Below are 25316 nucleotides of genomic sequence, written 5' to 3'. Positions count from 1 at the left end.
CCTATCTAGCTTTCACATTTTAGGATTATTTGATCATGTGTGGTTCAAAAGGCCTTACAATGATAAAAAATACATAGAGGATGGCTACACCTAAGAGCATCTCCATCAAAGATGAAATGTTCTAAAGTGTATCCTAAAACAAATTCTATGAAATTTCAGTAATTTGGAAGAAACTTCCAAGGTTAAATAACTTAGGAAACAACGGATTAAGTAACAAGGTTATTTTACACCAAGTTCTTAATGGTAGGACTTCTCTGAGCTTTTGATATACAAACATGCATTACATATACCCAATAAAAGTAGACACTATTTCCAAACTGTTTGCCCTGGAAAACATTTATTCAAGGAGCATTTAACAGGGACTTTTGCCTTTAGAAATATTTATTCAAGCAGAATTTAACAGAGATACCACTCTATAGAACACATGTAGGAAAACACTGCTTTAGAGAAATTCTCCCTTGTCAAATTTGAAGAATATGGTAATAAATAAAAATAGCATAGATTTTCAAATACAAAGGAAGAACATGTATGCACAATTTAAAAGTTGTTTTATCATAGCTATAAGAATTCTATATTAAGTTACATGTATCCACTGTTCATAAGTCTTTAAAACATATTGAAAATGTAACATGTCCATACCAAAAAGATAGACATCTTTTTCTCTTGAGCAGCATGTTTCAAATCAGTGAAGGCTTCTCTTCCAAGTCCTCTATCAGGAATATTGAGAACATGAGCCAGAGCCAGGTCATTCTTTGAATTCACTAGCAGGCTTAAATAGGAATAGATAATTTTTCTTGCTAGTAACTGCACCTGTACAATAAAATATTATTTTCTTTATTGAAGTTGTACTAAATCAATAATTTTTTCTTCACACACAGTAAAAATACTTATGACCATTCAATAACAATATCTCACTCAACTCTATGTGAAAAGAGAGAACTGCCATACAACAAAAGATTGAGCTGGACAATTAAAATATCCCTGCTCATGAAACAAATGTGTCACCAATAAGTATCTATGAGCAAATCACAACTGTTGAAAAATACCTCTTAGAAAATGATATAAAAGATAAAAGTCCAAAGTCTGCGTTACTGATAAGGCTGGATATCATTCCTTTGCACACATTTGTCACTAAATAACAAGGAGCAATGAAGCCGCTTAAAGCTTAGGAAATGTGCCAACTGGCACTATTTGGTTCTATACCTATACAGGGCTGGAGATAAGGGCTTAAGTTAAATGGTTAAATTCAGGAGTAATTATTAGATACTGACTTTGACAATACCAAATAACCAAGTAGGTATAACAATGAAGAGATTCAAGCAAATGATAAGAAAATAATAACAAGTAGTTGATGTTGATATTAACTGGCCTAAAACAGAGTTATAGACTGTTCAAGCACAAGATAAATAATATTTGTGAGAATTTAATATGGGCATCTGTTCTTTCATATATACTGTACTTGTCTTTTATGGTCAAGGGCATTTTACAAACCAGGGCATTCAATGATCTTATTCTTAAAATTACCTACTTATAGCTAGTTAAGGCCTTGCAACTTCTAGTACTGGGGAAGTGAACTCCCACAGGTAACTATAAAATATTAGTAAAATTTCAAAAATGTAACTACACTGGGAAGTACACACAAAGCAGACCCAAACTAGAGGAGAATTTAATTTTATTTTTTTTTTATTTTTTATTTATTTATTTTTTTTTTTTAAAGATTTTATTTATTTAGGTGACAGAGAGACAGCCAGTGAGAGAGGGAACACAGCAGGCGAGTGAGAGAGGAAGAAGCAGGCTCCCAGCAGAGGAGCCCGATGTGGGACTCGATCCCGAAACGCCGGGATCACGCCCTGAGCCGAAGGCAGACGCTTTAACGACTGCGCTACCCAGGCGCCCCGAGAATTTAATTTTAAAAGAACTGCAACAAGAAAGGTTAAGAATAGCAAGTCTGTGGTTACTCAAGGTCCTAAACTTCCTGTAATAGTGGAGAAGTGAGTGATCCTATGAACCTCACAGATAACAAACATAAAATAGTAAGTAAGAAATTTTAAATACTATTTAAAGAAACTGTAAAGTATCCAGAAGAAGACAGAAGCTGGAGGAATATTTAATTTTAGCCTAACTGCAATAAGAAGGGAACAAATTAGGGGCATCTGGGTGGTTTAGTCAACTGAGCATCCAACTTTTGATCACAGCTCAGCTCGTGATCTCAGGGTCATGAGTTCAAGCCCCACCTTGGGCTCTATGCTGGGCCCCCCCAAAAAAAGTATGATTTAAATTTGTGGTTTACTGGCCCAACTTTCATGATTATGGCTGCAGCAGATAGAAGTGACTATAATGGTGCCCTTGAATCCAGGGCTGCGAAAGCAGCTAGAAATTTAAAGGGGAAAACCCTAGAAATAATTGAGAGCATTAAGAGCCATAATCCATAGCTGACAGCAAAAATACACAAGCCTGGGGGAAATTCCAGGGAGTCCATCAAAAACACAGGCAGAAATCAGAAAGAAATATATTCAAGAAAGATTGAGTTACGAGGAACAAGAGCTATGAGTTGGAAGGTTTGCTAAAATGAGTGCATTCCACAACTGTGTGTAGCTTCAGTCGCAGAAAGATGAAGTTGGATAGGCTTGAAGTGTTAAGTGTACCGAGCCAAAACTTGTCAGAACAACTGGAAAATACAGGAAAATCCCTAGGAAAAAAGAATCCAAGGAAAGAATGAGCTCCATACTTTCCCAAATCTTTGGCTTACTGCCACATTTGGCAGGCAGAAGAAAGATCTACAAAAGCAAACCTAAAAAAAAAAAAAAAAAAAAACACAGCAAAGGGAAAAACCATAAGAATAAATAACCCAAAAGATGCATACCAGGGAGACAAAATATGAAGTTGAAATCCAGGCAACAAAACTGCCTAATAGAATAAAAACTCAATTGTCTTGAGAAGAACATGAGAAAACCCAGAATCACTATAAAATAGTATCTGTAATGTCCAGTTTTCATCTAAAAATTACTAGACAGTTCAAAACAAAAACAAAAAAACAAAAACAAAAAGTGTGACCCCTTCTCAAGATAAAAAGCAATCAATAAAAATTAACAACAAGTGAACCTAGATGTTAGATTTAGCAGATAAAACACTGAGGTCACCACTATAAATAAATTCAAAGAACTCAAACAAAAAATGTTCAATGAATTAGAAAAGTGTTATCGATGAATTAACAGGGGAAATGACAACAGAAAAGTGGACACTATAAAGAAAGTAAATTCTAAAAATGAAAAGTACAATGACCAAAACAAAATAGGTGGGCTCAACAACTTGGAGAAAGTGGAAGAAATTATCAGTGAACTTACAAATATATAAATAGAAATTACCAAAACAGAAAAACAAAAGAAAACAACAGAAAGAAAAATAAAATCAAAGAGCTCTGTGGGACATGTATTTAGAATTCCTGCAGAAGAGTAAAAGAAGCAGAAAAACTTATTTCATGAAATTATGGCCAAAAAGATCCCAAATTTGGTGGAAAACATTAATTTGTAGATCTAAGAAGCTACTCAAGTAGGAAAACCACAAAGAATATTATTCCTGTATTATAAGTAAACACTGACAGCCAAAACTGAGAAAAAATCTTGAGAGTAACCAGAACAAAACGACACATTACATTATTTTGGAACAATGATAAAGTTAGTAACAGATCATCAAAAAGCCAGAAGACACTAGAACAACATATTAAATATGCTGAAAAATTATCTTAAATATTAGTATACAATCAAAATAATACAGTATTTATAAAGGGACACTCATGTCAATGAAACAGAACAGAGTCCACAACTAGACCTAACAGATATGGCCATTTGATTTTTGACATAGGTGCAAAAGAAACAATGGAGAAAGGACACTCTTTCCAATATTGGTGTGGAAGCAATTGATAAATCATATGTGAAACAAATGAAACTCACCTAAACTTCACCTAAACCTTAAAAAAAACATTTTTAAGATTTTACTAATTTATTTGAGAAAGAGAGAGAGTGAGCATGAGTGGGGGAGGGGCAGAGGGACAAGCAGACTCCCCGCTGAGTGGGGAATCCAATGTGGGGCTCAATCCCAGGACCCTGAGATCATGACTTGAGTTGAAGTCAGAAGCTTAACTCACTGAGCCACCCAGGTGCCTCAACCTCACACTATTTATAAAAATTAACTTAAAGCAGATCACAGGTCTAAATGTACGATATATATAAAATTGTAAAACTTTAAGAAGGGAACATAGGAAAAAATCTTTATGACTTGAAATTAGGCAGACTTATTACACATGACACCAAAAGCACAATCTATAATAGGAGAAAACTGATAAATTGGGTTTCATCAAAACTAAGTTATTTTTATGGAATTCTCATCACCTTCTCAAATACTTCCACCCCTTCTTCTTGCTCTGGAATCTTGTTTGTATCTAATTCTCAAATGTCTCTCCCATGCTATTTACCTGAAATCCTCTCCTTGCCTATTCCCTTAGAAAAATGTACTCCACAAATTATAAACTCAATTCACTCTTAAAACATGAAGTTCATTAAGTTCTTCAGTGACTGACAACTAAAGACCCCATAATTTATTATCTATAAACTATAAGAAAATATTTTCCTAATTTATTCAAAATGTTTTCATATTCTGTTTAGTCACATTTTAAATTAGGAAGCATAAAAGGGAGCTTTAGAAGCTAGCAATAAAAATTATAAATTATTAGGAAGTCTCTGAAACAATTATTAAGGAAGTCTCAAGTTCATAGACATATTAAAAGCACTTTTAAAGGTAACATGCTTCCGGATTATTTAAATTTCTTATGAAAACCAATTCTTAAAAAAAGGGAGGCAGTGTCAATTTTAAAAAACTTCATTTAACAGGAAAAGTTTACATTAAATATGGACTTGAAATTTAAGCAAAATTGATTTTTAAAAAAATCTTAAATATTTGTGGGAGTTAAGATGGCAGAGGAGTACGGGAACCCTTTTTCAGCCGGTCCCCTGAGTGGAGTTGGATAGATACCAGACCAGCCTGAACATCCACGGAATCAGCCTGAGACGCAGGAAGATACATCTGGATCTCTACAAATGAACATCTCCAGTGCTGAGTATTGAGGTACGAAGCGGGGAGCCATGAAACCGCGCACAGATATCGGAAGATAAATGGAAGGGAGAGGGAGCCCCCGTGTTTGGGTGCCACAGAGCGGTAGCCACCTGCACGGGGAATAGGCAGACTCGCGGACCGGCACCCCCAAGAGAGCAGACTGAGACCGTAAGCAGGGGAACACACGACCAGAGTGAAAATCGGAGCTCCGGTGTGCTCACTGGAACCAGAATGAGACCAGGAGCTCCAGAGTGCGGGGGAGCAGCTGGCGGCTGGCGGTGTTAGAAACACAAAGGACAGAGGCGCGCCAGCCCTGGAAGTGAGGGCTGGGACGCCAGGTGTGGGACGCACATCCCGGGACACTGCAGGGTTGAGCAGCACCAACAGAAACAGAGTTAAAGTGGTCAGAACATCAAAGGAGAATGGTCGACGATCCCTCTGTTCTGAGACAGAGGCTGAGATTCGGCCGCTGCTGCTCTGACTCTCAGAAGAGGCACAGCAAACCACCAGGGAAAGCCACCAGAGAACAAAAGCCTGGAAACACCGGCTCACAGCGTGCCCACCCCCATCCCCCCTCCCAGGGGACACAGAGACTGTACCCAAACAGGGTTACCTGAGTATCGGGGCGGCAGACCCCTCCCCCAGAAGGCAGGCTGAAAAATCAAGAAGCCCACATCCCTAAGATCCTTATAAAACAAGGGCGCACGGCCTGGGTCCTGGTCAATAATTTGGGCTCTGGACAACCCTGCAACCTCTCCTCATCAGAATGACGAGAAGGAGAAATCCCCCCAGCAAAGAAAAGACAATGAGTCTGTGGCCTCTGCCACAGAACTAATGGATATGGATGTAACCAAATTATCAGAAATGGAATTCAGAGTAACAAAGGTCAAGATGATGTGTAGACTTGAAAAAAGTATTAACAAAAATGTTAATGAGAATATAGAATCTCTAAGGGCGGAAATGAGAGCGAATCTGGCAGAAATTAAAAATTCTATGAGCCAAATGCAGGCAAAACTAGAGGCTCTGATGGCCAGGATGAATGAGGCAGAAGAACGTATCAGCAAACTGGAGGATGGGTTAGTAGAAGAGAAAACTAAAATAGAATCTGGACTCAAAAAAATCCATGCACAAGAATGTAGGTTACGGGAGATTACTGACTCAATGCAACGTTCCAATGTCAGAATCATCGGCATCCCCGAGGGGGTGGAGAAAAACAGAGGTCTAGAAGAGATATTTGAACAAATTGTAGCTGAAAACTTCCCTAATCTAGCAAGGGAAACAAACATTCGTGTCCAAGAGGCAGAGACGACCCCTCCCAAGCTCGACCACGACAGACCTACGCCACATCACATCATAGTGCAATTCGCAAATATTAGATCCAAGGATACAGTATTGAAAGCGGCCAGGGGAAAGAAATTTCTCACGTACCAAAGCAAAGGTATAAGAATTACGTCAGACCTGTCTACACAGACCTAGAATGAAGGAAAGGGTCTGACGGACATTTTTAAAGCTCTTTCAGAGAAAAACATGCAGCCAAGGATCCTTTATCCAGCAAGGCTGTCATTCAGAATGGATGGAGAAATAAAGACCTTCCAGAATCGCCAGTCATTGACCAATTTCGTAACCACGAAATCAGCCCTACAGGAGATATTAAGGGGGGTTCTATAAAGGTAAAAAGGCCCCAAGAGTGATACAGAACACAACGTCACAATCGATAGAAACAAAGACTGTACTCGCAACATGGCATCATTAAAATCATACCTCTCAATATTTGGTCTCAATGTAAATGGCCTAAATGCTCCCATAAAATACCACAGTGTTGCAGATTGGATAAAAAGACATGACCCATCCATTTGCTGTCTACAAGAGACTCACTTTAAACCTAAAGATACATTCAGACTGAAAGTAAAGGGATGGAATACCATCTTTCACGCCAATGGACCTCAAAAGAAAGCTGGGGTAGCAATTCTCATATCAGACAGATTGGATTTTAAACTAAAGACTACAGTTAGAGACACAGAAGGGCACTATATTATTCTTAAAGGATGTATCCAACAAGTGGACATGACAATTATAAATATATATGCCCCCAACAGGGGAGCAGCAAGATACACAAGCCAACTCTTAACCAGAATAAAGAGACACACATAGATAAAAATACGTTAATTGTAAGGGAACTGAACACTCCACTATCAGAAATAGACAGAACACCCATGCAAAAAATCAACAAAGAAACAAGGGCTTTGAATGCCATACTCGACGAGTTGGACCTCATAGATATATATAGAACACTACACCCCAGAACCAAAGAATACTTATTCTATTCTAATGCCCATGGAACATTCTCAAGAATAGACCATGTTCTGGGACACAAAACAGGTCTCAACCGATACCAAAAGACTGAAATTATTCCCTGCATATTCTCAGACCACAACGCTTTGAAATTGGAACTCAACCACAATGAAAAATTTGGAAGAAACTCAAACATCTTGGAGACTAAGAACCATCCTGCTCAGAAATGACTCGATAAACCAGGAAATCAAAAATCAATTTAAACAATTTATGGAGACCAACGAGAATGAAAATACAACAGTCCAAAGCCTATGGGATACTGCAAAGGCAGTCCTAAGGGGGAAATACATAGCCATCCAAGCCTCACTCAAAAGAATAGAAAAATCTAGGGGCGCCTGGGTGGCACAGCGGTTAAGCGTCTGCTCGGACTCAGGGCGTGATCCCGGCGACGGATCGAGCCCCACAACAGGCTCCTCCGCTATGAGCCTGCTTCTTCCTCTCCCACTCCCCCTGCTTGTGTTCCCTCTCTCGCTGGCTGTCTCTATCCTGTCGAATAAATAAATAAAATCTTAAAAAAAAAAAAAAGAATAGAAAAATCTAAAATGCAGTTTTTATATTCTCACCTCAAGAAGCTGGAACAGCAAGAGAGGGACAGGCCTAATCCACTCACGAGGAAGCAGTTGACCAAGATTAGAGCAGAAATCAATGAATTAGAAACCAGGAGTACATTAGAGCAGATCAACAGAACTAGAAGCTGGTTCTTTGAGAGAATCAATAAAATTGACAGACCACTGGCAAGACTTATCCAAAAGAATAGAGAAAGGACCCAAATTAATAAAATTATGAATGAAAAAGGAGAGGTCACAACCAACACCAATGAAATTGGAAGGATTATTAGAAACTTTTATAAACAGCTTTACGCCAATAAATTAAGAAATCTGGAAGAGATGGAGGTCTTCCTGGAAACCTATAAACTACCAAGATTGAAACAGGAAGAAATTGATTTCTTAAACAGGCCAATTAATTATGAAGAGATTGAGTCAGTGATAAACAGCCTTCAAAAAACAAAACTCCAGGCCCGGATGGTTTTCCTGGGGAATTCTACCAAACATTCAAAGAAGAAATAATACCTATTCTCCTAAAGCTATTTCAAAAAATAGAAACAGAAGGAAAGCTACCAAACTCATTCTATGAGGCCAATATTACCTTGATCCCCAAACCAGGCAAAGACCCCCTCAAAAAGGAGAGTTACAGACCGATTTCCCTAATGAATATGGCTGCCAAAATCCTCAACAAGATCTACTGGCTAATAGAATCAACAGTACATTAAAAGGATTATATCATGACCTAAGTGGGATTCATCCCTGGAAGCAAGGGTGGTTCAACATTCAGCAAAATCTATCGTGATCTTGATTTTGTCCAGAAAGAAAAATTCAAAATATATGATTCTCTCAATAGATGCAGAAAAGCATTTTGACAAAATACAGCATCCTTACAGTTAAAACCCTTCAGGAGGTAGGGATAGGGGTACATTCCTCAATCTCTGAAAACCATCTATGTAGAAAAGCCTACAGCAAATACCATTTTCAATGGGGAAAAGCTGGAAGCCTTTCCCTTAAGATTAGGTTAACGCCACAGATCCCACTCTGCTACATTATTCAACATAGTACTAGAAATCCTTGCAACAGCAATCAGACAACAAAAGGGATAAAGGTACTCTAAATCAACAAAGAAGAAGTCAAAATGCTCTCTTGCAGATGACATGATACTCTATATGGAAAACCCAAAAGAATCCACTCCCAAACTATTATAAGTTATAAGAGCAATTAAGTAATGTGGCGGCAGGAGTAAATCTATGCTCAGAAATCATGCACTTTCTATACACGAATAATGAGACTGAAGAAAGAGAAATTAGGAATCTATCCCATTTACAATAGCACCAAAAACCACACGTTACCTTGGAATTAACATAACCAGAGACGTAAAGCGATCTATACTCTAGAAACTATAATCACTCTTGAAAGACATTGGGGAAGACACAAAAAGATGGAAAAAATATTCCAGTGCTTTCATGGATCGGAAGAATTAACATAGTTCGCAAAAATGTCCATGTCCACGAGCAATCTCACACTTTCAATGCTATCGATCAAAATACGAGGACATTTTCAAACAACTGGAACAAATAGTCTATAAATTTGTATGGAACCAGAAAATGCCCGAATCTCCAGGAACTGTTGAAAAGGAAAAACAAAGCTGGGGGGCATCACAATGCGGATTTTAGCTGTACTACAAAGCTGTGATCACAAAGACAGCATGGTACTGGCATATAAACAGACACATAGACCAATGGAACAGAATAGAGAACCCAGAAATGGACCCTCGGCTCTTTGGGCAACTAATCTTTGATAAAGCAGGAAAAAACATCTGGTGGAAAAAAAAGACAAGTCTCTTTAATAAATGGTGCTGGGAAACTGGACAGCTACATGCAAAAGAATGAAACTTGACCACTCCCCTCACCATACACAGAAGATAAACTCCAAATGGATGAAGACCTCGTGTGAGACAGAATCCATCAAAAATCCTGAGGAGAACATAGGCACCCAACCTCTATGACACCGGCACAGCAACCTTTTTCATGACACTGCTCAAAGGCAAGAGGAAACAAAAGATAAAATGAACTTGTGGGACTTCATCAAGATAAAAGCTTCTGCACAGCCAAGGAAACAGTCAAAAATACTAAGAGGCAGCCCACGGAATGGGAGAATATATTTGCAAATGATGCTACAGATAAAAACTGGCATCCAAGATCTACAAAGAACTTCTCAAACTCTAATAGCACAGAAACAAATAAACAAATATAAAATGGGCAGAAGATATGAACAGACACTTTTCCATAGACATACAAATTAAAACATGAAAATGTTCAATCATAATCATCAGGGAAATTCAAATCAAAACCACACTAAAGATACACCTTATGCCAGTTAGAATGGCAAAAATGACAAGGCAGAAACAACAATTGCTGGAGAGGATGTGTGGAAAAAGGGATCCTCTACATTGTTGGTGGGCAGTTGGTACAGCCACTCACGAAACAGTGTTGGGGTCCTTAAAAGTTAAAATGGTGAGCTACCCTATGACCTGTAGCCATTGCACTACTGGGTATTTACCCCAAAGATACAGAGCGTAGTGAAGAGAGAAGGGCCATATGCACCCCAATGTTCATATAGCAGCATTGTCCACAATAGCCAAAGCGTGGAAGGAGCCAAGATGCCCTTCAACAGATGACTGGATTAAGAAGTTGTGGTCCATATATACAATGGAATATTACTCAGCTATCAGAAAGAACAAGTTCTCAACATTTGCTGCAACATGGACGGACACTGGGAGGAGATAAATGCTAAGTGAAATAAGTCAAGCAGATAAAGACAATTATATGATTTCTCTCATCTATGGAACATAAGAACTAGGAAGATCGGTAGGGGAAGAAAGGGATAAAGAAAGGGGGGTAATCAGAAGGGGAATGAAACATGAGAGACTATGGACTCTGAGAAACAAAATGAGGGCTTCAGAGGGGAGGGGGTGGGGGAATGGGATAGACTGGTTATGGGTAGTAAGGAGGGCACGTATTGCATGGTGCACTGGGTGTTATACGCAACTAATGAATCATCGAACTTTACATCAGAAACCAGGGATGTACTGTATGGTGACTAACATAATATAATAAAAAAACATTAAAAAAAAGCTTAAATATTAACCCTCTAAAAATTTTTTCTTAAATATTAAAAATATGAGACAAATGTTACCTTTGGAGAGGGGCTCCCTGATCTCCTAGTATAGAACAGTAATTCATTTACTGCCTTTCTTATCACCCTGTTATAACTATGCATATTAGTCAATTATAATTCCCTGCATAGATCTTAATGGTTTCTGGTGCTGTGCATTTTCTTAATCTTTCTACTACTTCATGAATTCTAGGAGAGCAAATGATGTACCCTTAAGGCCTAAAAGAATGACTGGCATTATTGCAGGTAATCAGTCCATTTTGTTAACAGGTTCTCAATTAGTTTTTGTTCAATGATAAACGAAAAAAGCTTAATACGTGTATTTGGTCCTTTTAGAAATTTCAAAATGAAAACTATTGATAAAAACGTACTTGGGATCAAATAAGCACTCATATAATTGTATTACATTGCCTTAAAAAAAATTACTCCAAGCTACAACTAAATTAAAATCACCCTTAAGATCCACCCTAAAATATTACAACTTAAGGCATAATATAGTTTTCTACTTAGATTTCAAGTGTCCTTTTATCTTTACTTTTAGTGTAAATCATAATACTTCATGTGAATCTATAATACAAAAGTTTCCATTTTAACTGCACAGTTCAATAGTCTAAAACATATGAATCTCCTCTTTATCTTATCCTTTCACATTTCAAAAGCGTAACACATTTTGTGAAAAATCAAAAGAAAGAAAAAGTGACATTCAGATTGCAATTAGAAACTTCAGTTTTTATACATTTGATTTCATTCAATCCCTGTTTTACTGTGCTTCTGCTGTCCAAAAATAATGAGAATTTACCAAAATGTATATATCTGATCCTTACTGGGTACAAACCAGGGCTTAAACCATCACATCTACAACTTGTTCTTTAAGGCTAGCAAATTCTGCCCTTCTGATCTATGATGCTAGACGAACATCAGGGAAAAACATCTTGGAGTCCTCACAGTTAGAGTGTTTCTTTTAACTCATGGCTGCAATTGGAAATCTATCCCTATCATTATGGTCATATAACATGGCAGTTATGGTTTCCCTGCTCTTGTATTTGCAAGTGTGTTTTAAAGAGGCTCTCTGGAAAAGCATTCCACATAAATACAGTTAGGATGTCCAGAAGCAAGGGCCTAAATTGAAAAAATCCACAAGATTGAGGCTTTTACCAAGATACCAAAAATAAAGATAATGTTCTGTTTATTTATTTAATAAACTGATTCAATCCATACCACAAAGTATTTGCAATGTTTGTTTAGAAGTTGAACAATTTTATTTAAGCTTTCTGGCAATTCCATGTTTCTTTTCCTATCCATTAATTATTACTGAAATGCAGATATTCAATCTCAATTTGAAGAAAGTTTTCCTAGATTGAGATTAATAATTTATACAGTTATTTTTTTACTTTCTTTGCCAAACACATAAATTCTTACATATAATGACCAAAAAAAAGAGTTGGACTAGAACTAATATACCAGTAGAATTTTTTATTTAACTGATGATTTTCTTTTAGGGCTTTTATTTCATTTTTTCCCTTCTCTACTTCAGAACTTCTAAAGCAGTTTAGTACCTTAGGAAAAATAATGTAAGGAAGCAAAAATATTGTTTCTCAAATTCATGCCATTCATCTACTTGATGACTATGGTGTGGCATTAGTAAGCTACATTTTGTGATCAAAATATATCTATGCAAGACTGAGCCCGAAAAGTCACTTTGGAATTTTAAAAGAAAAACATTGCCTTCCAAAAATACTTTGCAAAAAGAAAAATTAGAAGTCTGCAAGTAACAGAAAAATAGTTGAGAGGAGGCTGCTACCTCAACAGTCCTCATGAAATCTAATCTATTGGCTAGCAGAGGATTAACACAATGAAACTATCACTGTTTTTTAAAATGAGAAAACTATATGCTTGCAGTGAAGACCCATTAGTTTCTATATGCTATACTCTTTTTTTCATGGATATCCATTTAAGATAACATTTTATATCCATAAGCGAAAAATTATAAACACCTAGGTATTTTACACATACAAATTAGCTAATTTCTCTTAAGATACAATAACAATTATTGTTTCCTCCCTATACAGCCTGTAAGATAAATCAGAGAGAAGAATAAGTGATCAACTCTCTTGATATATGAATGTACCCCTTAAATACCAATGAGAAAAGACCAGGCATTTGGTAAACATTTTACCAATATTTGGGACAGGAGGGAAAAACAATGTAAGTGAAAAATTAACTTCAAGCAAGAGAAAATAGTTACAAATCACTGAAAGGAATCACATCTGGGCAGAAAATATTGAAAGATGGACTTGGAGTATTTTGTTACGCCAGAAAAAAGGGAAGTGCTAAGAAGTCTAATAGGGAATGTAAAAAAGATACAGAAGCCAGCTTGAACGGAAGCCCTCCATTTTAGCATCAAAGATTAATGACTGCAATTAATTTTAAAACTGAATAAATAAAAATTCATGAGTTCATAGCAATAAATACACACATAAAAAAAGGAGAAAGATAAATTTAAAAAAATCTAATTCGTATCCTATCTTATAAATAACTATAATCCCAACTCCTAAACTGGTAATGAAAGAGAAAGAATTAAGTAGTGACTCTGACATTCTTAGGGAACTAGTTCCCTAAATAGCTTTATCTTACCAAGCTCTGCTTTACTGAGAAATGTCAGCTAATTAATGTAAAGACACGACAGAGTTAGAAACTCACCATTTTGCAAACACTAAAGAAATAACTGATTCAAACAAGGATCATGAATGCACGTGCAAAATCACTGGGTAAAAGGCTGCTGGGAAACAGGGAATTTACAGTGTCACCCCACAGATTTTGGCTCACAGCAAAGAGAGATCTGGCAATTTGGGACAACTTGAGTTTGTGTTCCTAATGTGGTCCTCACCATCAGTTATGAAGTATTTGTTATGAAACGTTAAACCTCAATCTAAGCAAGCTTTTGCATAAAACTTTCAGTTTACTGGAAATAGAGGAACAAGATAAATAATACCAGGAGAAATTAAATAGATAAATAAGAAGAGAAAAAGACTAAGGGGAATTCTTCTAGATTAAAAGAATCTAAAGAGATATAAAACCATTTGGGGGACAAATGGAGAAATCTGAATAGGGAAGACAGTAAGTGATATTAGGGAATACTTATGTTTTCTTATATATGATAATGATATTATGGCCATGCCTTTACTTTCAGGAAACGATATGCTGAAGAACTTTAGGGATTAAATGTCATGATGTTAGAAACTTAACTTTCAAATACAGCAGAAAAACTTATTAGAAGCAGATGTTCAAGCACATAAGTCTAGGAAGTAGGTGCACAGGTATTTAATTTTGGCCAGTGACAAATATATTTCTTAAAGTGCCATCTGTATGGCATGGGACTTATGGGAGAACCTGCCTTAACAATATTTTCTTAAAAATGAAGAAGCTGATTCATCAAACTGAATGAAGAAGATGGATTTAGATATGTTGAATGTAATTTTACTGCTTTTTCTAATACTCCTAAATTTTTATCTTGTCAATGATGATTTTATTTACCATAGAAACTTCCATAAACATAATCCCCATGGTTAGTAAGGAGTTACTATATTTAATTAGGTACCTAGCATAGCATTTAACAGAAGGTAAATTATATTAGACAAAACCTGTGGTTTGTTTTCTGTGGTTTGTTTGCACAAGAAACTCTATTATCACAATTTGTGATGTATCAGTTATCTACTGCAAAGGAGACAGAACAGATTTTTCAATTGTACATATCCTCGCAAGAATCATTCATTTAAAACCGTAAGTGAATTTACCAAATACAAAGATTCAAAGAGTTCTGGCAACCTAGACCTTCCAATTACTTTTCAGAGACTTAAGAGTGATACCTATTTTTGCACACTGCCTGTTACCTTGGCCCAAAACCAGGAAGAAACTGATTGTTAGGCTCTCAGCAGTCTCTAATGTATTACTCTTTGCAAATACAGTTTTGTCTAAACAAATTAAAAACTTTAAAAAATTAATAATAATAACTGTAATGCACAAACTCACAGTGATTTGAAGAGGATCATATCCTGCTTTAATCTACTCACAATTTATCAGTACCTTTTCATTATCCTGGTTGTGTTTACTCATTGGTGATCTTGGTACATAAAGATCAGTTTCATCAGCTACTACATACTGTCTCCCAGACAGAAAATCCCGTAGTTGACTCTGTAGAAAACACAGGAGGTTACTAATGATAAGGTGCTATGACAACTATAAAAAATATTTCACACCAAGCTATACATAGTGTCACTGATATTCCAGTGTACAGTATTATTACCTGATCTTTGTTGGCAGTAAGTGCATATGGAGTTAAACTTTCTAACATAATGCTTGTTTCCAATGGCTGTAAACTTTCTAACATAATGCTTGTTTCCAATGGCTATACTCATAAGAGTTCACAAGTTTAGAGTTAAAAGATAACCTTGGAAATTTAATCTGAGCTTTTAGTTTTTATAGAAAAAAATGAATGACAAAGAAAAGGCTTACCTAAGGCACACAATAAATGCTTCATCTTGGAATTATATATAAGTAAACCTAATGTCCTAACAGCATAATATTTCAAACAAAATAAGAATCTCCATGAAAAAATAATTTATAAAGACATTTGCTTTCACCCTAGCACAGTACTCAACATCTCCATTATTTGTTCTAAGGGATCTAAGGTTATATAGGCTTTCACACACCCCATTCCTAATGAGTCAACCTGGAGGGAAGGTACAAACTGAATTAATGAAGTCTAATGAGACTGCAAACCACTTGTCCTCTCAGCCATTGCAAAATTATAACTGAAACAACTCACCAATATATACTTTTTTTCTTTTCTTTTTTAATTTAAATTCAATTAGCCAATACCAAAAAAAATCATTTTGGGAGAATTTGTGTTTGACAATCACTGTTTTTTTTTTTTTAATTATTTTAATTCCAGTATAGTTAACAGTATTTTATTAGTTTATTAGTTTCAGATATACAATATAGTGATTCAACACCTCTATACATTACCCAGTGCTCATCACAAGAAGTGCACTCATTAATTCCCATCACGTATTTCACTCGTTCCCCCACCTACCTCCCCTTTGGTAACCATCAGTTTGTCCTCCATACTTAAGAGTCTGTTTCTCGGTGTGTCTCTTTTTTAAAAAATAATTTACTATTTAACAAATTTTGAATAGAGGTAGTCCTCACACTTGTAGTTCGTATGTTTTCAGAAGAGATGTTAAAAGCAAAGATTTATTCTTCCATAAATACAATGTTATTTTTTAAATGGGATAATATTACCCTTTGGTTTAAAACTATTTTCATGTTTAATGACATATAAAGTACAATATTCTAGATCAGTTCAGTGAGTATGGTCCAAGGACTCCTGAGGTCCCCAAGACCCATTCTGGGGACCCAGGAGTTTCTCCATTTTCCAACTATGTACCAATGTGAATCCAAATTTTCTTTATATAATCAAAACAACATATCAAACAGAAACAGACATGAGAATCCACACATGACATCAAGGATATTTCTAAAAATGTAAAACAGTGTCACTATTCTCACAATTTTTGTATTCTTGGAAAATTTATTCATAAAATACTATTCACAGTAACACGTAATAGATTTGTTATTACTATTTTAATAACTGATACTTTAAACATATCTCAATTTTAATCTTTAATATCAACAGATATAACTCATATAAACAAAATCTCCTTATAGTCCTAAATAATTTTTAAGAGTACAAAGGGGTTCCTAGACCTAAAAATGTGACAAGGATTCTAGATAATATAGAGTAAAGCTTTCTAAGGTAATCACAAAAACCACAATGGATTTCCTGTGATACACTATTAATTTTACTGACTTATACCTTCCTGATTTGATAAGTTGTTATTCAATTTAATCCTCTTTTTTTAAATAATTTTTGTTATATTAGTCACCATACAGTACATCCCCAGTTTTTGATGCAATGTTCCATGATTCATTATTTGCGTACAACACCCAGGGCACTATGCAATATGTGCCCTCCTTAATACCCATCGCCAGCCTATCCCAGTCCTCCGACCCCTTCCCCTCTGAAGCCCTCAGTTTGTTTCCCAGAGTCCACAGTCTCTCATGGTTCATATTTAATCCTCTTTTTAGCTATATTTTTCCATCCAATTAATGGTTACCTTCACTTTACTGTACTCACATCAGACCCATTTCTTTATCATTATTTAGAAGTGAAATGACTGCTGCTTACCCCCAACAAACTACAATATTTAGCCATTTTAATTTTAAACTAATATCAGAATCTCCCTTAGTATAAGCCTTCCATTTTAGCACACATATTCCCAATCCATCCTTATCATTTTAACTAGACACACATACCCTCCAAGTTTCATTGCTCATTACCATCTTCCCCTAGACAGATATCTGCTCTCCAGTTCATCTGTTTAATTATTATGGTCTTTAAAAGGGCAACTTCTTCACTTGAAGTATGAAGATGACATTCTTCAAATTTTTGCATATCCTCACAAATCCTTCCTTTAACTTAGCTGGTAAGCGATACCTTGTTGAGGATAAGATTCTTAGGTCACTGTCCTCTTCTTCCAAGACATGTTATTTAATCACTGTTCTTTTTAAATAACTTGTTCTTTCCACCAGGAAACTTAAAATATTTATCTTTATCCTAAAGAGTTCGGAAATTTTACCAGGGTATATCTAGGTATGTGTCTTTTCAATACAGCCTGGTAAACACTCTTAATTAACAAACTTAGAGAAATTTTATTATAACAAATGTGGTTAGAAGGAATATTTTATTTAATCATGACTTCTTCTGTATCTGTTCCTTTTTCTCTTCTGGAATTCCTATCATTTGTTATGCTAAATCCTCTAGATTCAACCTCCAAGTTTCTTAAATTTCCTTTAAGATTTCTTCATCTTCATATTTTTCTCTCTGTACTTTATATTTTTTAAAGATTGTTTTTTTAAAAAGATTTTATTTGAGAGAGAGAAAGAGAGAGAGCGAGAGAGATCACAAGCAGGGGGAAGAGGGAGAAGCAGGCTCCCTGCTGAGTAGGGAGCCCAACATGGGGCTCGATCCCAGAACCCTAGGATCATGACCTGAGCCGAAGGGAGGCACTTAACCAACTGAGCCACCCAGGTGCCCCTGTGCTTTAAATATTTATTGTATTTGACTTTCAGAACTCTAATTTGTGTCTGAATTCATCTGTTGCATTGGGAAGACTTTTCTTTTTTCTCCTTTTTTTAAATCTAGAAAGTCTTACGTTTAGGTGTATCCTTGAACTTCCTTGAGTACTTACTATATTTATGGATTCAAGTTGTCATTCACCACTAAGAGCTCTGTTCTATTGGTCACATGTGTTCTGAGTTAACTCATCTTTCTGTGACTGCTGGGAGTCCCTAAGTGGCTGTTGCTTTTCTTCATTGGCTCTTTGAGGCTCAACCTTGACTGTTGAGGTACCTTAAGTGATGACAATTTTACAAGTAACAGAAATTGAAATAGTCTCTACTCTTTATGAAGCATTAGTGGGAAAATAAACAGGATAGCAGTCACCTGCTTAAGCCAAGGGAGAGTCTTTTTGTGGTCTCTCAAGCATCACCAAAAGTATGCCCATCCATTCAGCTACTTCTTGCCTTCCAGAGTCAGAGAATCCCGGCACACTCACAGAGGGTATTTGTTGACCTTCCTCAGAAAATCCCCAGATTTTGGAGGACTGCTAAGCTCTTCTTGAGATCTACCATTTCTTCTCCTTGGGCTAGGTCTCCAATGTTCTTCAGATAATTGTTCAATTCATGAGAAAGCAAACTCTGTACCAGTTATCTCTACTTGGACTCCATTTAGAATTCAAGGCCTTATATGCTCCCGGATGTTCACAGGCCCTGCATCCATGTTCCCCAGGAGATGAATTATAATGTATGAAATACAGGGGAGAGGGGCATTGTTCAAGTTATCATGTTCCCAGAACATCCCTGTCTAACCTTTATCTTAATTCCTCATAATTTCTGCTTATTTAGGCTACAATTAATAAGAAAGATACATAAGCATATGTATATTTAAAGACACTTGTAGGGGCATTGGGTGGTTTAGTCAGTTAAGCATCTCACTCTTGGTTTCAGCTCAGATTATGATTTCATGGGTTGTGGGATCAAACCCCTCATCAGACTCTGCTCAGCAGGGGGGATCTGCTTGGAGATTCTCTCCCCCTACCCCTCTCCTCTCTCTCTCTCTCTCTCAAATAAATAAATCTTTCTTTTAAGATACTTTTACCATAAATTAGGGTTATTTTAATGCATTTTTGAGGAAATCAATCTAGGGATCTATTTTCCTGCTCACTTTTTCTTCACTGGAAATTTCCCTAGAGCAAACAAGTATCAGAGATCAAATCTCCCATTTTAAGTGCAGAAAAATTTCAACTTCACATACTATCATCTCAGCAGCTTCCACTCCTTTCCTGATGTTCTGCAGAAGAATGTGTTGATATTTGGAGACACAGAACTCCCTCCAATGTAGACCTCTATATCTCATAATATAGTTGATGCACTTAAATGAAGAGGCTTATTAGAAGATTTAGACAGGAGCGAAGGATAAGGTGAAAACAATGTGCCCAAAAACCTCAGGCAGATTATATGCTCCCTGGCTTATCAGAAGATTCTCTTTGTTGTTCCTACAATCCAATACTTGTGTTTGATTAGCCTCTCTAAATTAACTGTATGAAAAGTAGTCAAAAATCTTGCTCTACAAGCAAATAAAATATAGGTAGGGAGGAATTAAAAAAAACTATCTTCCCTCACAAGTATCTTTACCATAGTGCGGGTATGCATGTGTGTCTCAGAAAGTTACAACAGGGGGCCACCTGGGTGGCTCAGTTGGTTAAGCATCTGCCTTTGGCTCAGATCATGATCCCAGGGTCCTGGGACTGAGCCCCAAAGCCGACATTGAGCCCTGTGTTGGGCTACACGGGGAGCCTGCTTTTTCCTCTCCCTCTTGCCTCCCCCCCCAAACTCGTGTTCTCTCTCGTTCTCTCTCTCAAATAAATAAATAAAATCTTTAAAAAAAAAAAAAGTTATAACAGGGGAGAGGGTTCCATTATAGCGCAGTGAGGCCAAGACAGCAAACTGCTTGCCAATATCCACTATCCCCTTCTTACTCAGTAACTGAGATTTTGTTTTTATTCTGGCATGTTACCCAGAAAAAAAGAGACTATATTCTTCATCTTCCCTAACATCTTGGTGTAGCCATGTGACTAAGCTTTGGGCAAGGACATGGAAGAAAAAGAGCTATGTCTCTTTAAAAGGAAAAGAGAGTGCTGTGCTCTCTTACTACTTCCTAAGGCAAGGAACACTGATATGGAATCTGGAGCTCCAACAGCTATCTTGGACCAAAATGATCTTGAGGGTAGAGGTCAAGAGCTAAGATGGGTGTTATACACAACTAATGAATCATCGAACTTTACATCAAAAACCAGGGATGTACTGTATGGTGACTAACATAATACAATAAAAAAATATAATAATAATAAAAAAAAAAAAAGAGCTAAGATGGGAGAGCAGAATGACAGAAAAATTCTAGGTACCTGATAACCACAGAGCTATCACATCACTCCCAGATGCTTACCTTAAGACTCCTTTTATAAAAGAGTGAAATAAACTTCCATTTTCTTAAACCACTGTTACTATTGAGGTTTCTATTACAAGCAGCCAAAACATGATTCCCAAGTATCAGATAGAAATATTTATAAAATATTTTAATATCTTAGAAAATATAATAAACATTTTCTCCTAATTATATCTACAATTATTTAGTTATTACCACTATTTAATTACTACTTCATTGGTACTCAGTAAATGTTAAGATAAAGAAATATATTTCAATACTTTAAAACAAACTAGATACATCCAAATATATTCTAAAACAGTTTATTAATTCTAATGTAGATAAAACCAAACTGCAAAGGATGGCATCCCATTGGTTTTAAAATTAATATTCATTAAAAAACTAAATCAGTGAATATGTATAAAAAAATAGTATATTACTTCCTATTTATTGCATCATACTATCATCCCAAAATGATACCTCATCTCAGTAAAATATTATTAATCCATAGAAAGTCAAAACTATCATTTATACAACATATGCCAAGTGAATAGATGCACGTTAAACCAAGAAAGTAAAATAGAAAAGCAATCCTTGGCACGAATTCAAAAAGAAATCATGCATTTGGGACTGATCTCTTTGTTAAAATTTTTTATCTAGTAAGAAGCTGTTCTTATATTTCAACCAAATAACAGAATTTCAGCAAAATTTACCACTGAAATATTTCTTTCCAGTAAAAACTAACTTTCAGGTAGCTAAAATTTCCATTTCTAACATGATCTAAAAAGCAAAAGCATTATCAAGTTACTATAAATGCTGATACCATAGTTTAAAATAAAAATAAATCTAGCCAAATTTTCATTTAAGATAGAATTATTTAAAAAATACTTACAGGGGATATGTTGGCATTATTTTCATAACTAGAAATCAAAACACTACATTTTTTATAAACATCGATCAGATCTAACATATTACTATTCTTTAAGAAATCGTCGTAAGTCCTCCTAATGTCCTCATAATGGTCAATCACTTCCATATTTTCAACTGGTAAGTTCAACTTCTCATGTAGGAAGTATTTCCAGGTCAACAGGACATCGCTGAGGGAAACTGTAAATTCTCCACTGTGCTGAAAGAGACAATGCCAAAAATAAAAAGATAAAATTGAGTGCCAGAATTTTCACTAACTTATAATTGAGATGGGAAGTACAAACTAAATTTTGTTACAGAAAAGTCTACATTGATTCTTGTGGATTTGAAGAGAACATCCAAATTGAGCTATGGAATAATTTTAAAGCCAGATATAAAAGAAAAAGATTTTGATGGTTTTATAAAATATAAACAACTATGGCAAGTTTGTGCATAAAAAAATTAGCAAATATATAGTCATTCTTCACTAAATTTCTTCTCCCCAAATTCAGGGAATGGGTGGGCAGTGATCTGTTCTTAAGTACTACTGATTGGGGAAACATTTGATTCTGTTAATATTTAGTTCCTTTTAGCTCTTCTAGCTAATGTATCTCTTATTCAAAACTTTCAATGCCATAGCGAATCACCACATACCACACGATTCCAACTGTTAGTCTTAAAACATGATCATAAAAACTAAATTTTTAAAAATCACGTTGTATTTCATTACTGTTCCAGGAAAAGCAAAATATCAGTGCTAAAACCGTGCATCAGAGAAGAATTTTGATTCTTCCCTGCTCATGGACACACTAAACTATAAACAAGTGCTAAAAAGCCTCAGTTTCTTTCTGTAACTTGTTGGATGTTCCTATTGAGGTAAAATTGTTCTTTTTTTCAATATCAACATGATGTATTAGTCAGTAGACATGCTGAAGGTTTTTTTTTTTAACTGATTGCATTCTGATCCCACTTAATATCTCAGATATTAATAATGGTGCCATCCAAAAAATGCCAGCCCTAATTGAGTAAAAAATTCTAAATACTCCTTTCCAATACAGCATGAGTAACAAATATTTTAAGTATCCATACGTAATTTTGTAAAATGTATTATGTTGCTCTCTTCCATAGTTAAGTTCCCTTAATATGTTAGTAGTTTCTGATAACACCAAGATCTTTCCATCATTTGCACTGAAAGATGGGTGGATATTTAAATAAACTATAATTCACTGGAACTAAATTTGTAACATCCTCTTTAGCCAATGAAAAATAACAAAAAGAATCAAACAGAGCCAAATAGGGGCACCTGGGCGGCTCAGTCAGTTAAGTGTCTGCATTTGGCTCATGATCCTAGGGTCCAGGGATCGAGCCCCATGTCTGGCTCCCTATTCAGCAGGGAGCCTGCTTCTCCCTATCCCTCTGCTGCTCCCCCTGCTTGTGCTATTTTGCTCTCTCAAATAAATAAATAAAATCTTAAAAAAAAAAAAAAGAGCCAAATAATATACGTTTTTCTACCTGACTCTTTTAAATCTATATTTCTTTTAGAAAAAGAAACTACTAATTACATTTTCTAATTACTATCCAAATTTAAGGCAATTATGCCCAAACTGCCTTAAAAATAATTAACTTTTTGTTCATCTTTATGGAGACAATTAAGAAAACTATCCTTACTGTCCTTGGAGGGACCTGTTATGTCAAAATTATAAAAATTCATTATATTTCATGAAATTAATTCAATGGAAAACCAAAAAAAAGTAACTCTCAAATCTTGAATCCATAACCCAAATGTAAGACAGATTTGTAATTTCTCAGCATTGCATCAAAAATTGTGTACTAGGACGCCTGGGTGGCACAGCGTTTAAGTGTCTGCCTTCAGCTCAGGGCGTGATCCCGGCGTTATGGGATCGAGCCCCACATCAGGCTCCTCCGCTAGGAGCCTGCTTCTTCCTCTCCCACTCCCCCTGCTTGTGTTCCCTCTCTCGCTGGCTGTCTCTATCCCTGTCAAATAAATACATAAAATCTTTAAAAAAATTGTGTACTTTACTTCCCAATCCCACAAAAATTACACAATAAAATTTCCAAATGGTATTTAAGTTAAATAAATTCAACTATTCACAGTTTCAAAATGAAGCTGTTTTATCTCAAAAATTCCTAAAACTATTTTGATATGACATCCTTCATATGAAAAATAAATTAAAATATTGCCTAATGTAAATGTACAATTCATTCTCATTCTGTTGACCATAACTAGTTAAAGTAAAACCATGCAAGCTCTTGATCTTGTGAGAAAAGGTTTTGACTAGATTAACAGTGTTTATACTGGGATTGTAAAAACATTTTAAATCCAAATAAAAATGTACTCCAGATATCAGTTTTCATGATCAGGTGCCCACCATGACAGCATATTCTATTATTCAAACCAGTAACAACTGATTCAGAGAGCTTGTGGTCAAATCAGAAAATGTTTTGCTAGGAAAACATGCCAGCTGGCTAATGTCTGAAGGAAGTTCAAGATGGTCAATGCTTTAATTCTCTGATGGACATAAGAAGGATTGTATTTCATAAGAATAAAATGAGAAAAAAACGAAGTTACACTTTTTCGGAGCACTTGTACTTTGTATATTTTGCTGAAGTTATTTTTATAGTTATTCAAAAACTTGAATAAACTTTACATTTTAACTAACTGGAATTTTTGTTATCAAAACAGAAAAGATAGCAGGTCTACTTAAGAACATTAATTGGCTATGTGACCATGGGTAAAATACTGAAAATCCTGTGAATACTTTTCCTCGGTTATAAAATGAGATTGTAGAGATTAAATAATACCTGATGAATGGTAGATGATCAAAAAATGTCATTCTTTCTCTTTTCTTGTTCAAAGTAAAATAATTGTTTGTTGGGGGGAGTATTAGATAAATGTAATACAATTGTAAAAACTGTTTCTTCTTATTTATTATGTCAATGTTAGGTCATTTTCAAATCTGACGGTCAACCACAGGCTGTGGCATTCCATGAAGTTATAAAATTAATATCTTTGTTTCATCCAATGGAACATTTGTAACGTTCTTAAGGCTATTTAAGTTCGTGAAAAATAGCATTTATAATGTAATTGCCAGACAGAGTCAAACTATGAAGTCAATTCTAAGAAAAGGAAAAGCTAAAACACTATTTGCAACTTAATAATAAAAGTCATATATATTTGCCATGTAGTCTTCAATGAATCTATAAATTAAATCTCTAGCAGTATAAAACTCCTACAGGTTATCCAATTTAAGCTAAAAAATCTTCCCTCAGAAAACTTGCCTAAGACCTAAAACCTAAAGATTATTTTAATATACCTTTTCTTTATCCCCATTAAAGCAGCTAAGAAAACAAACATGCCAGTAGACAAACTAATAACTCTAATAGGTATTCACAAGTTTTATTGTAGTCAAATTCAGCTGGCAGGATCATACTTTAGAGACTCGTGTTCTCAAACTTCAGAGAATTAAAAACCTAAATAGAGGGCAAACACAAAGTGAAAAATATAGGTGAAGCATATATACAACCAACCCCAACTTTTTATTACCATCTACTACTTACAAATGCACTTGCCGGCATATGTGTATGTTGTTTCATATTGCTGA

The 25316-nt window shown here is 35.6% G+C and overlaps 1 protein-coding gene across 1 annotated transcript in view; it reads right to left on the bottom strand.

Moving 5' to 3' along the window:
• LOC103676497 (PARP1 binding protein) overlaps positions 1-25316 on the bottom strand; it is a 72239-nt gene that overhangs the window by 34572 nt on the left and 12351 nt on the right. Inside the window, exons 3-5 of the mRNA XM_008705701.2 lie at positions 21680-21913; positions 15267-15374; positions 640-810 (exon numbers count right to left, since the gene is read on the bottom strand). Of these exons, the coding sequence (XP_008703923.1) occupies positions 640-810; positions 15267-15374; positions 21680-21913 (513 nt within the window). The remainder of the gene's footprint in view (positions 1-639; positions 811-15266; positions 15375-21679; positions 21914-25316) is intronic.

This window comes from Ursus maritimus, unplaced genomic scaffold (genome assembly GCF_017311325.1).
Source record: "Ursus maritimus isolate PB19 unplaced genomic scaffold, ASM1731132v1 scaffold_21, whole genome shotgun sequence".
Taxonomy (NCBI): Eukaryota; Metazoa; Chordata; class Mammalia; order Carnivora; family Ursidae; genus Ursus; species Ursus maritimus.
Note: the sequence above shows the minus strand (reverse complement) of the source record. Positions and strands in the feature narration are given on the sequence as shown.